General features: G+C 39.5%; 1 protein-coding gene across 1 annotated transcript in view; it reads left to right on the top strand.

Moving 5' to 3' along the window:
- The window catches only part of il34 (interleukin 34), a 33,727-nt gene that overhangs the window by 11,504 nt on the left and 5,200 nt on the right, over positions 1-17,023 (top strand). The window contains exons 3-6 of the mRNA XM_085779877.1: positions 11,956-12,056; positions 13,094-13,171; positions 13,404-13,481; positions 15,506-15,613. Coding sequence (XP_085636003.1) covers positions 11,956-12,056; positions 13,094-13,171; positions 13,404-13,481; positions 15,506-15,613 — 365 coding nt within the window. The remainder of the gene's footprint in view (positions 1-11,955; positions 12,057-13,093; positions 13,172-13,403; positions 13,482-15,505; positions 15,614-17,023) is intronic.

Raw genomic sequence — 17,023 nt, 5'->3', positions numbered from 1 at the left:
CAAGTGTTTCTTTGAATTAGAAAGTTATCATGAGGTGACAGAGATAATATTTTGTTATCTTAAGATAACAGAGCTTTTTTTTCTGGTGATAATGGTTGAACCTGTTTTGTTGTTATATTGAGAGTCCAAAAGGTAGAGTTTTCTTTATAATACTATCTGATCATGATTTCTCAAGTTTTTCTGAACATGAAAAACTACTCATTTCAAAATATGGGAATTTTGACAGGTGGGAGGATTTACAAGTGAACGGTCATCACATAAATATAAGTTACAGTTGTTAGGACACCCTATACTGACATAGCATTCCTTTGATAGGAAATACATTTTTCTTGTTATCTAAAGACAACAAGGTTTTTTAACCTAAGAAACCTAAGACGTTTGTGTGTGTGTGTGTGTGTGTGTGTGTGTGTGTGTGTAAAATTTAAGAACAAAGGGTCACCAGATCTCTGTAACTGAGAACTACGTGTACTCTAAGCTACAGAACCTTCATGAGTAGTTTATCATAGTGTCATACACAAGGTGCCCAGCCCTCATAGGCTTACAAGACACTTAAAACATAAATACAGGAGCCTTACAACAACACACACACAAAAAAAGGAGAAAAATACAGGGAATGATGCTCCTAATTGCTTCCATATGCATACCACATGCATACCTACATACATACACACACGCATACAAATAAAATAAAGTTAGAAATGTTTTTCACAAACTCTTTCCACTGGTTGGTGCATTTAGAGTATTAGCCTTTTTTAGTCCCTTTGCACCCTGCCATGCCACCTCCTGTTTTATGTGCAACATATCCATCATTTTGTACAGCTCATCCCCAAATTTAGTTTGTCCTGACAATGATGTGATTGATAAACAGCCCTCAAAATCCTTTGGCTTTAAAAGCATCCTAAAGTTAAAATAAACACTGTCCTGGGATTAACAAGGAATAACCCCAAATTCTCATAGTAAAGATGATTCTCAGTAATTCTAGGATCAAAGCATTCAACCACTGTAATTCAATCTCTTCTCACACCATGTCAAATAGTGTGACTCATTGACTGAGGGATGCAATGACGTGAATGTTGTGCAACATTATTTACATCACATGTAGTAAACATGAACAACAATTCAAAGCGGTATGGTGGCCAACAAGGGTCACTTAAAACCCAGTCACGGTGATGTTTTCGGCTTGACAATACAATCCATCACTGATGAATGATTTAAAATCCGAAGGCAGTCAGTTTACTACATGACATCTGTTATTTATTTGCTTCACATGTCCTAACATTGGAAAACACTGTTTTACAAAGATAATATCACCATACTAACTGATCCTAGTAACAACAACCAAGGCAAAATAATAAATCTAGTCTTTTATAGTCTAATTCAACAAAAATAGATCAAGCCATGTGACAGATTACCTCTACATTCAATCCTTGCAAACTGATCAACATGTGAAAATGCCAACATCTGTCAGGATGGTCACTCAGAGAACCTTTCTTTTTTAAAAACCTACTTACATGATGGTATTCAACTGCTCTCCTTTATATATGTGTGGGAGAATCTAAACCATTCCAAAAATCTGAGGCAAAGGTGAAGGATGGTCCTCTCCAAGACAACGATGCCAGATGGGATGTATCATAGAGAAACAGAGACTTGACAGTTCTATGGGACTCAGGCACATATGTAAAGTGTGTGGTGTGTCAGTGAGTCAGTGAAGCCTGGCATTTATTTATTTATTTATTGGGTTTATTGAGTTAAGCATCAATGCAAATATGCCGAAATTAGTGCCGTAGTCCTAAGGCAGGTACCATAAATAACAACTATACAGGACACTTCATTAGACATTCCACAGGACATCACACAAATAATTTCCAGACAGTACATCACAATTGGACACATCACACAAAGATTAACAGAACCACACACAACAATAAGATTGGATGTGTAGCTAAAGCCCCCGGGAACGGGAGAAGATGAATCATGTATGGGAACATGACTGGTTTGTTTTCACCAAATGTTTTTTTTTTTCTTTTCTTTTTTTAAAGCTTAAGTAGCTGCCACAGTCCCCTATGTGTACCAGAAATGTATTTCATGAGGTTGTGCCTCTAACTGACACCACCATTTGATTGAATTAAATCCTACACCTCAGCATATTACAATCTGCCAATCACCCTGTTATTCAAGGATCTTGTGTGTTTGGAGACCTTGTGGGTGGGGTTCACGTCTGCTGTGCAGCAGTCTATAGTAATGAAATAGCTTATAATAAAAACACATTGCCAACTGAGTCAGTCAAGGTTTGAGTACTTAAATGTTTTTTTTTTTATATGGCTCCCGTTGTGTGAATCTGTTTGTCTGCTGTCAAGAGCTATCACTGAGACATCCTGGTGACCTGTAGCATTCAATGGCAAGCAAACGATGGTGGAACCCTTTAGAATGACCTAGCACTATGAATTGCTTGCTCGTTATAACCTGTTCCTCATTTAAGTCAGAAACGCAGCTGTCTTCAGGTGTCCTGCCGCATCACCATACTTCTTCTAAGCATGCTGGCAGCCATCCTTCTGACATCAACCTGGTCAGTCATCATGATAAACCAGGAAATTATTTTTCTTCTGTCAATGCCTGGGTTTCAGGTTTTATAATGCCTGACTCGTCAAAAACATTATTATGATTTGTGTGTAGTTGGTTAAAATAGATTTGTGTCTGTTCATAATTGCAAAACAATTTTTAAATGGAGATAATTCTGATGGATTTGCTTGCCACTGCCTCTTTCTTACAGTAATGCTTGCTTTGATGAAACCCAGCAGTGCAACTAACCTGACTGACTGACAGGGGAGTAAAAACAGATCAACAGTCTGATAGTTGTCAACATTGTCAGTGGTTTTTAACAACAGCGTTGATGAGGTTGACTGAGCCCACCATAGATTTGGATCTTCTCTTGATTCAATCCTTGCCTTCCCCACTGTGTTTGCCAGAAACAAGAGGAGACTTGTGGAAGCATGAGGAAACTTTACGTAACTGTGCAGGCACTAGCAGATTTCTGGTATGTAGATGGATTGTATGTGATAGCATTACACATCAACTATGGGCAACAGTTGAAATCTGACTTTAGGCAGACGGTTTTCTGTCAGTTTATTACTCAGTGCTGCAACCTAAAGAATATATGGACGGATGGATTAGGTTATCATATCCACAACATTTTTAGTGCAAATTGGAGGCCCAGCTTTGTTCTCAGTGATGTTTGTTTCAGTCCTGTGAAACCTAAAAAAAAAAGTTGATCCCACAGTCAGACATCAGTGACCAGATTGATCACAAAACACTTTTTCATCACCTGGATATCAAAAAAGAAGGGTTTAGGCTTTTTTTTTTTTTTTTGCATGTATATCGGACATAGTTTTCAGTCTGACAGTTTTCTACAAATGACATTAATATTGATGAGTCATCGTGCCAAATTTCTAGGGCCTATAGATCATTTGCACAAACAAGCAGATGTCTGATTTACATTATCTTGACATCTGTGTGACATCTTTATCTCTTTAGAGATGTCTCTTTGGTGAAACTGCTAACCACTGAAATGTGGCCAGAAGCCTTCTGGATCACTAACAAAAAGGTTGGAGGCCAGCGTTTTCTTTTGCATTTTATAGTCTTATCACATTTTCACATGTTTCCAATGTTTTATGGAAAGTTAGTAGGCTAATTGTAGCATTAACCAAATTACACAGAGTCAAATATGAACCTCAATAACACAATAGAGCCACAAAGCTGTGTGAAATGGAAATACAAATGCAAAGTACAAATTAAAGTACCCTAATCCTATCCCACAAGCCTTCACCATCGGAGGATGAACTTATAAAATCATTTTTCTTTGGGAGGATAGGCTTGTCATCAAAATGCTGCAACTCTGCTTGATATGATTATTCTTCTTGAAGCTGGGTGACAAAGTGCTTTGCTTTAATTGTTTTTGTCACCTTCAGCCTGTAGATAAATGTTCAACTAGTCCTGCATCTTACCTCTTGCAGGAGTTGTGTATCCTGTTTGTTTCCTTGGAACAGCTATCATGGATATCATCTGGTGTGTTTGATGTGGATAAATGACCGACTGCAGAATGTGTAGCAATAGAGATGATTCATTGGTAGATACAATATATGCCAACAATATATCATATATATATATTGTAATAGTATTTTCTCACGGTATATATCATCATTTAGTAATCTCAGGTAAGGATTTAGGAGTGTCCTGTCCAGCAGCTCATGAAATGCTGGGAAGATTAAACAGATCTTGAACTACATTGTGATTGGCTTGGATCAGTAGGGAGGGACAAGCTATCAGTGTGTTTGTACCACAAAATAAAATCTGTCTGTTTCACCACTGACCTTATTGACCCAACCACTAGAGATGCATATACCTCAACCTTGGAGCGATGCTGCTTGTTGCTACGTAGTCCTAGTTTTGCTGTTTCAAGCTATTACCGTTCCTTACATAGCAACTGCTGAGGTTGTGTTTGGCCTCTGTGGGTAAACTGTGTGTGCTTGGCTTAACAATGGACAGCTCTTTCAAAAACAACAATGATTCCTGTCATCCATACTTAAAACCATGCCTCAGGCATAGGCAAGTACCGCTTGATGAAAGTTTCCCAAAGAATGATCCCTCTTGGGAAGGAAAGTGGCTAAAATCCATCCCACAAACTATTTATTCTAAAGACACTTGCCTTGCCCGCTAAATAAGATGCAAATCAATGGGCATTGGTTTTTTTTGGGGTTTTTTTTGTTATGATGTTGAAGTCACTCTTGATGATTCACTCTTTGCTTGTTGGAGGTCTTCATAGGTTTTAGGGTTACTATTGAATTGTTGTTAATCATTCAAAATTATTTCAGACATTTGCTTTAACTTCCAAACTGATGAAGTTGGACTCCATAGAACTGAGATCCGATTTTAGCTCAAATGGCTCTTGAAGTAACAATGTCTATCAACTGCTGGTCTAGGACTTTGGTGCAGACTGATATACATCTGTAGCGATAGATTGGAATTTATTTATTTTTTAAAACACTCGTGGACCCTAGAGGGGTCATCGCTTGATTTTTGACATTCTTGGTTTACAAAGGACAAACCGAACAAATGTGCCAAGTAAAACCCATTAGTCACCTTAAACTTCATAAATACAGTTAATGAGGATCGTCTATTGATTATTGTTTATAGATTACTCAGTGATTGCATGGTGTTATATAATCATTGTTTTGTTTTGTCTGTTAGAAAAAAAACCTGTTTGATCAATGGCACCCTTCCAGCTAGGTGCTTATGGCGCAATCCTATCCAACTGCCTGAAACAAACTATGAGCTGCACTGAATTGGCAACAGCAATTGCAGCTGTAGAGTACAAATAAATACATTCAGTCTCTCTCTCTCTCAGAGTATCACAAACACGTGCTGACTTGCCAGAAAACATTTTTCTAAGAATGTATTACCTCTTTGAATCTTGCAACTGTGTAGTTAATGAATTAATTGCTGAGATATTGCAACAATGTTCCACCACTAAATTATTTGTGATTGATTACGTTCTACATGATAACAAGTGCTTAGTGAGGGACTCAGATATCCTCATCTGTGGTTTGAATTTATCAGAACGAATTACTGCCTTGTGGTTGTCCTCCTCCTGCTGATGGTTGCAGTCATAGAATTAATTTAAATGAAGTTTTGTGTGGTCACATTGACCTCAACCACCATTATAATCGGGTTATCCTCAAGTCCAGGTGAATGTTCCTAGCAGGTGTAATGAAATACTCTATAGGCAACAACATGACGTCGCCATGACCTCGACCTTTGACATGTAACCTCAGGCACCAACACTGAAGTGCACATTGCACCAAATATTAAGACATCCCCTTAGGGATTTGCTAGAATATCACAGTTGCAAGAATAGGGCAGATATATACATATGGATGGACAAGCTGAAAACAATGCCTCCAGTCACAGCTGTTGTCAGCACGAAGGCAAGAGGAAGAAAAGCAGCTGTGAATATTCAAACTAAAGCAATGCTCGTTCCATATGTGGCCTTTGCATTCTTCATCTTACAGTAATCAGTGTGTTGATCTGACAGCCTTTTTCTGTGCTCTTCATATGGAAATACTTCCAGATGGGGCAGCAGTAGTTTCACTCTCTTACCTGAGTGAATGGATAGATTCCGTCTTCAAACTCGCAGCGGCATATTGGCTTGTATGAGGGATCACCCCATTTTGAAACACACACTCACATACTCCATCACATACAAGAAGACATATGGTTCTTTTTATTTAACATAGAGTAGTCAGAGGTATTTTTCCATGGAATTTTTATCCAATTCAAACAGTATAGGAGGTTTATTTATTTATTTTGTGTCACCAATTTTGTTCACAATGAAGCTGGCAGACGTTTCTGCTTGAATGATCTGTTACTGCTGTAGGTCCAATAGATAAATAGTTCATAATAATACATAATAAGTGATAATTATATATAATGATTAATAAATTGGATTGCATCATCGAGCAGATTTCATATATTCATAGTAGCTACACCTCAGGGGAACTTCTACTTGCACTCTAAGGTTTAAAAGTCATTCATGCTATAGGGGAAAACAATTAAGCTCCCAGGAGTGTACTGAGTGTAGCGTTTTCTTTGTTTCTTTGAAGTTTGAAGGGGAGGAAAACAGACTTCTCACTACTTTTCTTTACTGTACTGTATATGAAATAAATTACATAAAGTCCTGTGGTTCAAAGGGAAACCTACTCAAATGAAACCATGACTTTGGTGTCAATTGGCTCTGGAAACCACAAATTTAGAAAATATGGATGTGTGCAATAGAAAGAGATCAATTTAACAGACCTCTGTAGCCTGTTTGACGTTACGTTAGCTGTTAGTAGTTTAACACCCAAACCTCTGACTGTACTGTTCATGGTTGATTTGAGTTGTGGTTCAATGTAGGCACCAGGTTTTTCTGGCGAAGTGGAATGCACAAAATGAAATCCAAATGCAGATGTTGGTATTGTTTGAAATGGTACCATCTATTATACTCTAATGTCCTCCTAATTGATCAGTTACTGTGTTGGCACTAGGATAAGATGACCCCGAGTTTGGTACGATATGTCCAACATGTGTTTCTGAGAAAAAGACCTTCTGAGGATAGAAAACACTTTGAAACTCACCCTGTTGGGAAAGTTTTTGTGTGGTATGGTCAATCCAAGGAGAAGACAGTCCTTCCCTCTCATATAAGTGAAACATGATGCACAGTAATATGTAAAACCCACATTTGTGTAACTTGTCTATCAGTCACAGGCTCACACGCTCTCCTGTCGAGCTCTTGGAAGCAGTTGGGAGCAATTTATCTGACAGCGCTCTCAGACATATTTTACTCTCTCTGTAGGAGTCACACCGGTAATCTTGCCATCTAAAGAGAATAGCTGATGCTGTGAACAGACAATAGTTTTCTGAATATAAGACCACAAAACTTACTTAGCAATTCCATAAATGTCCAAGGGATAGTTATGAAATAAATGGGATCATCATATCCAGAGAGATTGCCGTTTCTTTTCAGTAAATCTGACTCTACATTATGATACTGTGGTTTTCCTAATTCCCTCTCAGTTTAAAATGTGGCTGAAAGGATCAAGTGGCTCAACCATTCATCGGAAAGTCAGTGAGTCAATCCTTGGCTCCTCCAGTTAGTTTCTGCAAGATATTTCACCTTAGATTGCCCCTGAGCGTGTTTATGGGTGTGATATATGAATGCATGTATGCATAAGGCATGTATTGTCAAGTGTTTTGAGTGATCTCTAAAACCAGATTAGCAAAATATATGTAAAGTACAGACCATTATTATCATTGTCCATTTATCTTGTCCTTTGTTTCTTCTTTGGGAACCTTCATAGTTCTTCACTATCTTCAACCCCCTGGAGGGTGTAGGTGCATCAAGTAACTCTAAGTAAACTGATGAGACTGACACAAAGATTAGTCTTTAAAATGCTGTTGACCACCTAGAGACCATCTGGTATTGATTTAGTTCTTTGTCCAAAAACTGAGTCCCAACTATGTACATGTATCTGCGCTGGCCACAAATGCCTTTCCTTGTTACAGAATGCATTTCAGAGGTTGCTGAGTGTGAATTTAAAGAAACTTTGGGAATTAGACCCTCGTCTTTGGCAAGTTTCAACCCACACAGATATTCCCCTTCTTGAAGTTTAAAGCAGAAGTAAGCGGAATGTTTGTGTTAATATAAGTCTTAAATAGTTCTATCTTCCGACGGGAATCACTTGTATAGAGTGTTTGGTCCGAAACACGGGTCTGTCAGTCACTCTGCTCTGCTGTAAGCCGAGGAGAAAACTTTCCTTGTATCCTACAACCTTTATCCAATGAGGAGAGAGAACGGCATAAAGGGGCGGTCCTCTCTGTGTGTGCAGCCAAGGGATGCGCGTGAATGTGGTGACGTAGGGACGAGGGCGGGGACTGCTAACTCCATCGGCTGACAGGAAGTTAGCCAAAACCACCGGATCGCTTACTTCTGCTGTAACTTACATTTGAAGACTTAGATGTCATTGTAGGGACATTGTTTGGGTTTCTGATGGATATGGAGCTGGAGCTCAACATGTGGTGGAGCAGTGAGGGTGTGGAGTGTCTCTCAAGTGATCTCTGAGAAGAACAGTCTAAACACTGACAGCAACAAGATGAGTGGTTAAAAGAAGCCGTAAGATGAAGTTACGGGGAACAACCAAAGGTAGCTGACTGAGATGACAATGCAGGTGTTAGATATCGAAAGAGGCATGTGGCAGTAAGCTCCTTGGAATGTGTGTCTTTTACCTTTGTTAGATTGACAGCAGAAATTATACAATTAACGTCAGCTAACTGTCACCTTAATGTCTTGTTTGAATGATTTGCTGGTTGAAGTGTACCAGACATCTGACACCTGTGTGTTTTACTGGCACATTTCTGCAGTCAAGTCAGCGGAGTCCGTCTAATTGACACAGATCTTCACTAGTGCTGTTCCGATATAACCCTAAAACATGCTGTAGACTATTGTGGTTTCCAGAGGATGGATCCTGCTGTTTTTGGTGATTCCCTGGTTAACTCGATGTCATGGCAAAACAAGGCTGTTTGACCTAATACGGAAAGTCTTGAAAGTTTGAAACCACTAAAACAAAATCCAAATCTTACCTTTGTGTTATTACTGTGTTCATCTAACACCACTATCAAGCCATTTAGCTGTAAGCATGGCTTTAAGTCGTACTGAATTCTCACTTGTATACTCTGCAATATGATATACTTCACCTGAAAGTATTTCTAAAACTTAGAATATACTCATACAGTATTGTACATGCTTATACTTTAGCTTAAAGAGGTACGCTGAGTTTTTTTTAATAAAGTATACAGTAAATGTGTATTTAGTAGACAAATGATCTTATCCGTCAGTGAAAGCTGTTGTGCAGACTTTCCTAAATCACTGGGACTTTGTAGGTCAAGTTAAAAGGCTTACCCAAGCAATTCTGTTGTTTGTGCACATGGCCCCAGGGGTTTGTTGGTGTGTTGAGTGAAGTTTTCCAAGTTTTGTGACCCAGTCATTCGAGTTGAGATTAGTTATGAAGATGGATGCTTAAAAACAAATGTACTGAGTAGAAAAACTTAGGCCACAGATACGTCAAAGCATGGATTTCTGTATACATGTATCTCTGTAATTTCTGGTGATTGATCACTTTTTGCATGCCTCAGCTGGGGCCTGCCATCAGGAGAGGTCAATGGGTACAGAGAATCCCAGCCAATGCAGACAAACACACCAATAACACTTACATATTGTATGTTTGACACACATTTTACACAATACCACAAGTGTCAGCCTCATTATGGCACTTAACAAGAGGTTGTTTTTTTTTCCTGATGATTTGTCTCATTTATATAGCCTAGAAATCTAGACGCACCCTAGCGGTAGCAAATATATTTGCTCCGTAGGTGGGTCTAGAAACGAGCCGTAGGAACTTTTTGAGTCTCGAACACCGATTGTGTTCACCAATCACAGCGCTCTATCTGTTTAGAGCGTCGTTGGGCGGGCTTAACGCGATGGCGACGTAGATTTTAATTGGCTTGTCAGGCTAACGTCATCCTGCTCTTTGCTCTGATTGGTCGTAGCGCTACCCTATTGGGTGCAGAGGCAGTTTGAAAGACAGCCTTCATCCCGCCCCCTGGATTGAGCCGAGGTCTACCGGTCGTTTCCAGACTATACATTTTAGTGATATAGTCTGGCTTGTCAGGCTATCATTTATATGCTTTCCAATAACTTTTAATGGTTTCACAATGCATGAATGTCAAAACTGTGCCAGGAAAGCTCAGATTAAAAAAAAAAAGGTGGAGGTTTTTTGTCTTCATACATCAGCCCTATGATGGATTACAACCTGTCCAGGGTGTGCATTGCCCTTGCCTAGGGTCAGCCATGGATGGATGGATGGATTGATGGGTATACTGTAGTGCAACGCAACATGACTGAGGGACAGATGCAGCAAGACAGTTTGGTCAGAGGAAGATGGGCTGGCCATTGAAAATGACAGCAAAGTTTAATGCAGCCTTGGCTGTGGAGAAAGATGGAAAAGCAATTTTAATATTGACGTTGTGGTGGAGAGACTGATTGGCCATGATAACTAAGAGTTAAGTCTTTGAGAAGTGTAGTTGATGGTGTCACTCTTTCATACCAAGGTACAGTTAGGTGTGAACTACAGTGGCAGTGGTCTGAGAAGCTATTAGACCTAAGAAGGTGGTGTGTAACACAATGAGAAGGGCTCTTAGTACCAATCCTCTAGGCACCCCTGTGGCGAGGGAACAGGATTAGGATGTTTGTTTATGCTGTGGCACACTGAGTGTGATAGGAGTCCAATCAATAAAGCTGTTTTGTCTGAGATGCCTGTATAAGAGGGTGCAGATAGTAGAAAGCTGGGTTCACTTACAAAGGCTGTCCATAGATTCAGCAAGATAAGAACTGAGGGAAGAGCTGCAACTACAGTACAGCTGCCCTCAGGGCTTCTGTCACAGACAACAGAGCTGTTCCAGTGTCTGTAACACCCAACTGATCTGGATAAACAAGGGCACTGAGTGAGAGGAATTCGGAGACCTGCATAAAACACCACCGTCTTAATACATTACACAAGATAAAAGAAAAATGCAACAACTAAAGATGCCAATAGTTCTCAACAGCAGGCTTGAAAGATGAGTCTTTTTGAGGTTTGTGCTCAATCAGCGTGAATGCAGTTTGGTATGTTCCTTAAGGTAGAAAAGCATTAATTACATGTGTAATCGCTGTCAAAATGGTGAGAGATATTGCTTGGAGGAGGTATGGAGGTGTGAATAGTAACTGTACAATTCAGTGTGTGTAATAATACAGATAGCAGTCAGGAATTTGAACACATCATTCCCAGTGAGAGGGGTGAATGAGAGAAGTGATCTACCATCGCCTTAAGGGGGACAGTGAAGGAGATGAAGTAGGACTGCAACATGTTACACTTTTTGGAGTCTCAGCCAACGGTTGGGTGAGGGAGCAAAGGAAGCAGAGAGGGATTGCTGTGTGCTGAGTTTATACTCTGTCTTACTCATAATTAGACTTGATTACTGAACTTAACACTGGCTCGGTTCATAGTGAAACTTTAATTAGAACTGTGCAAAGAAAAATATAATCAGCATGGAGTAAGAAGTTGTGGACAATTAACAGAGTGTAATTTTTGTCAGGTTTATTTAAACTCAGATTGATTATACACATCAAACAAATGCTCTGCAAGACCATAGACAGTAAATTGGCAAGGCAATTCAATTACTGTACATCCTCTCTTATCTGTATAATTTAGTCAAGATTAGAATTGGGTTCAGACTGTCGAAAAAGGCAGGCTGATAAATACACAACATTTGACACTCAGAAAATCACTGTGCACTTAAACTCAAGTTCTCTCACTCCTGTTTTTGTAGGCCTGTTTTTGCTAGCGCCCGGTATGGCTTCGACACCCGCCAGCATGTGCTCGCCCCTGACGACACTCAACGACAGCCTCAGCCACAGACGACGGTACATGGTGAGAGAATGATGGCATGACTGAAGCATGTCTCGGTGAATGTGGCATTATGCAATTAGTGGTCCTAATGTTTGGACCAGTTGTGGAAGCCAAAACAGTGGAAGTTTTTTTTCAGCCATTCCCATAATAATGTCTTTCAAGTGATTTGTGCCAACTACACCGTAATAGGAAACCAAACAAAAACAAAAGAGACCTTTCAACACAAAGGCAAACATTATTTTTATACTAACTGTATTTAAGGGGGCCTCCATCAGTATCGCGCTGCACTTCCACAAACCCCTTGGTCAATCTTGATGCAACAAGAGCTGATATTCTCTGACTTGTTATGAATGTGGGACAAAGAAAACCCCCTGACATCACTCGGGAACTTTTCTCTGACTAATACTCCCTACGACAAATAAACTCTCTTTGAGGTGTAAAATCCTTTTTTAATCATTTGTTTTATTCGGTTATTCTAAGCAGTGGAAATGAAAACAAAGTGTCTATACAAATAGGAAAATACATACATCTTATTTTCAGTTGAGTTCCTCTTTAAATGATTATTCTGTGGCAACAGATGTCCCAAACAATGAAATCAGTACCCAGAAAACATCAGTGCTCTCTTTTCATTCATCATGCACAGTTTCTTTGGTAATTTGGATTAGATATAGGAATATAATGAAATGGATTTTAGAAATGTACTCTGCTTACTTATTTGTCTTTATGACTTCCTTATTTTAAATGAAAGCGATGAAACCACTGCAACCATACATCATTGCATGGCCACAGATAAACAACCACTATAACTTTACAGGACATGAAGGAAACAATTAACAATCAAACAACCATCATCAATAGATCATGACAGGTTTCCGACTGCGTTGTGTTTTACTGCACAGTTTGGTTTTGTGTAATTTTAAAAGGTTTGATAGTAAATGTCACAACCAATTTCTCATAGCATAAAAAGCAGTCCTGGCATTTCAAGGGTATAAAGGGGGGTATTTGCGGTATGAAATGCAGATGCTAATATGTCTCTTCCCCTTTCCTTTGTTTTCCAGAAGCACAATTTCCCCATCAACTACACCATCAGGGTTCAACAGAAGGAAATATTTAAACTGTCAAACATCAGCAGAATGGTAAAAATTATCTCTTTGGGTAAAGCTTGTACTGTTCCTCTCTCTGAAGGCAAAACGTCAAGTGTGTCAGTCATCGCTAATTCAGACCATTACTGCAGCTGAAGCTATGAAAATGTATTCATCAACCTTAAAACATTGCTCCTCTCTTCTCCTCTCCTCTCCTCTCCTCTCCTCTCCTCTCCTCTCCTCTCCTCTCCTCTCCTCTCCTCTCCTCTCCTCTCCTTTGAATCAGAAGTTACACGTGGAGGATTTGGATGAACTGGTTCTCCAGAGGCTGTGGTTCCAGGTCAACCAAGGGGTTTTAAAAAAGGTAAAAAATAAAAATAATAATAATAGTATTGTACTTTTGGGATAGTTACAGCTACATGTGAAACCACCCCCCTTATTTAACATGAAGCCAACAGACTTCTTATATTATACTGTATATTACGTATATCATTATTGGGAATAACTCAACGCATGTGTTTAGACGTGCTATTATTGTTTAAGTTTATTCACAAAATCATAAAATGCTAAGAGCTGAAGGGTTCGCTGCTACCAGAGTGTTGTAAGCAGAGCCAACGTGAGATTGCTATGGGCCCAAGGCCTCAGTGTAAGTTGAGCCCACAAGCCACATCCATCACTAGAAACATAGAGGACCAGGTATGGTGCTTTCATCTTACTTAAACAGATGTAGATGAATGCATAACACACTGTTTCAAGTGAGCCTACGCATGGCTGAAGGAAATTCCTTAGTCTACAGTTACTCTATCCGAACCCTTACTTCAATGATCCTGTTTGAAATATATTCATTTCCTCAGTACACCTCAGCCAGTATATTACATCACTCATTCAAAACCAGTTTTTTACCAACATGTATAAAACCTTCCCTGCATGTGTTACTTCACTTGTAGATACATGTACCTTAGTGTCAGCAAGGGAGGGGTTCAGGAGTTAGAATGATTTGTCTAGTTTCAAAGAAAAATCTGCCGTCGGGATAAACAAAAGAAAGATTTTCTCCATCCTAACTCACTAACTTCTTTCCAAATAAACAGAGGAAGAGTATTTTAATCTTTATTTTACTCATTCCATACAGTTAAATTTCACAAATAACATTACCTTTACCTTAACCATTACCTATGTGAAGCATAGGTTAATTATGTCCTTGCTTCACCTACCCACATTAGTCATGGTTTCTTTAAATGCAGATTAAATGCAGCCCTGAGATGAATATCATTGCCGAACCTTTGTCAATCAATCAAGATAATAGGTTTAAAATCAAATGTCAGTCAGTCACTGAATGACGGTGTGTTTAGCATTGACCGTTTTTTTGCCTTAAGGTAAAATCTGAACTGCCAGTCACCTGAGCTGCTGACAAAGCCAGTGGAGCGAGCGCCCCTGCAGCTTTGTCTCCTGTCTGTTTGAACTCTCTAAACCCTCAGGGCTTGGGCCCCTGTAATCCTGAGCATTAAGTAGGCACTAATTTTAGATAATTGTTGCTACTTGCTCGGATGGATTTCTCTTGGGTTGTCGCTAAATTCACACCTGGAGTTTTCAAGACTCAAAATGTAAATTCACCTGTCAACAGTTATTTGGATAAGTGAGTGGAAAAATGGCAACACCCTTAAACCGCACTTGATGCACACTTGACCTAATACTGATGGGTATTCAGAGTTAAGTGAGTAGTTCATCAGAGGTCATCACAGTGGGATGCTGCACATCAGTCCATCTGTCAGCAGTAATACACATAGAGCCTGGTTGGCCTTGACGAAATCTGAGTCTATTACAGAAAAACAAACAAAGAAACCTGAGACTATTACAGTACATGTTGGATTCAGCTTCAAATACACTAGTTTTCACTGTGAATTTGTTGCTCCCATTTCTTTGTCTGTTATTTGAAAAGAAGAAGCTGTGTTTGAGCAAGGAGCTCCTTGTTTCTCTTGGTGATAAGAGCTTAATTACATAACTATGTTTGCCTGAAAACAAGGAGCACCTTTTACCAATCTGCTGCATGCAGGACTCTGCTCTCAAGTTGATATGACATTGACGTTGTTTGGGGGTCTGTTGCAGTGAGTTAGCGGCTTTAGTTAGTAGGCCTCATATGACTTTGACTATTTCACATAACCATATTTACGTAAAACAATCTGTCTTATTTTGTATTCTGCAATAAGCCACATATCTTTATAGTGCTGATTGTTTATTCAGTTCTGCATTTGATCGAAACCATACTATCATGTAGTCAATTTTTGCCATTTGTAAAAAATAAGATGTTTTTCTTTGCTGTCTCCTGCTGATTCTGTGCCCACTTCTTAATTGTTGTCGCAATGTAACTAAAGGAATAAACTGACATTTCAGATAATCCGTGTTCTGCCAGAAAGACATCCTTCGCGTCCATACACGGCCGAGTTGGAAAGCCGCTTCAGGGACGCTGAGGGAGTCTTTGTACAGTCGCATCCTGCTGAGGTAAGACAGAGGTCATTTGTCCGTACTGCAGCTCTATTCACTCCTCAAATGAAACAATTCAATAGGTATTTTAAATTCCCTGCCAATAATCATTAGAGTATAGTTTTCTATCTTCTATCCTCAGAGGATACTTGGCAGGCGATAGATGTCACATTGATTCTATTTATCAATATTGGGAATGAATGCCTTCTTATCATAAAAAAAAATCACCACAGCTTCTATTTGTGAAATTCAGTGAAGTGAAGCCCTTTGATCATTCAGGGAATCTATACATATGACAGGTATTTTGCAGGGTAATAAATCTTATCAGGCATGAGCACACAACTCCTTAGGCATGGGTTTGAAGCAGAAGGTGAGTTTAATTCCAGAAGACAGTGTGTCTGGACTGATCAGATGTATGATATTTGATATTTCAGTACTCTTTTTTATACACATTTTCACTTTGTCATTCTGGGGTATTGAGCGTTGACTGATGAGATCTGATGAGAATGATTTTTTTTTTTTTTTTAGCATTAAAGCTGCAACATATGAAAAAGGTGAAGAGGTCTGAGTGCTCTTTGAATACTTCAGAGATGTCTGCCATCTGAAGTCCTGGTGCCTCTTTTTTTTGCATGGACTTAATGATTATGAGGTTCCATCTAAAAGACATTAAATGTCCCTATTCAAGTCTAAATATTTAAAAATTTCCGAGAACAACTTTTCCCAATTAAAGGTTTAGGACCAGTTAGAGATCCTAGAGTCATGGCTCTCTTCCTTAACCTCATGTCATACTCAATTTGCCCACCAGATGTCTCGGACTCCTGTTTCCAGATGCGGCTGTTCACCTGTTTAAGATTTCCATACACGGGAACTTTCCCGCCTACCTTCATACCTTTTTCTTCCCTCCCTTCTTCGGTTTTTGTTCCAGCCCTGTCTCCCCAGTCAGCTAACAACTGATTGCTAATATTTGTGCCTTTTTGTCTTTCATGCTGTTGTTTCCTGTTTTTGCTTCCTGATGTCTCCACCTACCTGCCTGCTGGCCTGCCCACTTTTATGTCTAAGCCTTGTCCTCTTCATTTGATTTAGCAAAGCACTGGCCTTTCTGTGCTTAGCCTCTACCTGTGACATCACACTTCCTGAATACTATTTACTGTGCCAGCAGTGATTGTTGGGCAGAGACTGGTCCGTGTTGATGGATTAAAACTGTGTGTAGCAGCTGGGCATAGAGTGCCAGTCAAAAGTTTGGACTCCTTTTCCCTTGGTGAGTCCAAACCTTTGACTGCTACTTTGTCATCATTTTGAAAATACAGGCAGCAAACTAAAAGCCAGCGATTTGTAACCTCACATCTCATTTCATTGAGGTCCGAGGTGTGAGTGGATGAAAAGTGTGAGGGCAAGAGCGGACGAAAGCTGCAGGAGTCACATGTTCAG

The sequence above is a fragment of the Trachurus japonicus genome, chromosome 6 (genome assembly GCF_045865225.1).
Source record: "Trachurus japonicus isolate A0001 chromosome 6, Traja_1.0".
Classification (NCBI taxonomy): Eukaryota; Metazoa; Chordata; class Actinopteri; order Carangiformes; family Carangidae; genus Trachurus; species Trachurus japonicus.
This window is presented reverse-complemented; position numbering and strand designations above follow the sequence as displayed.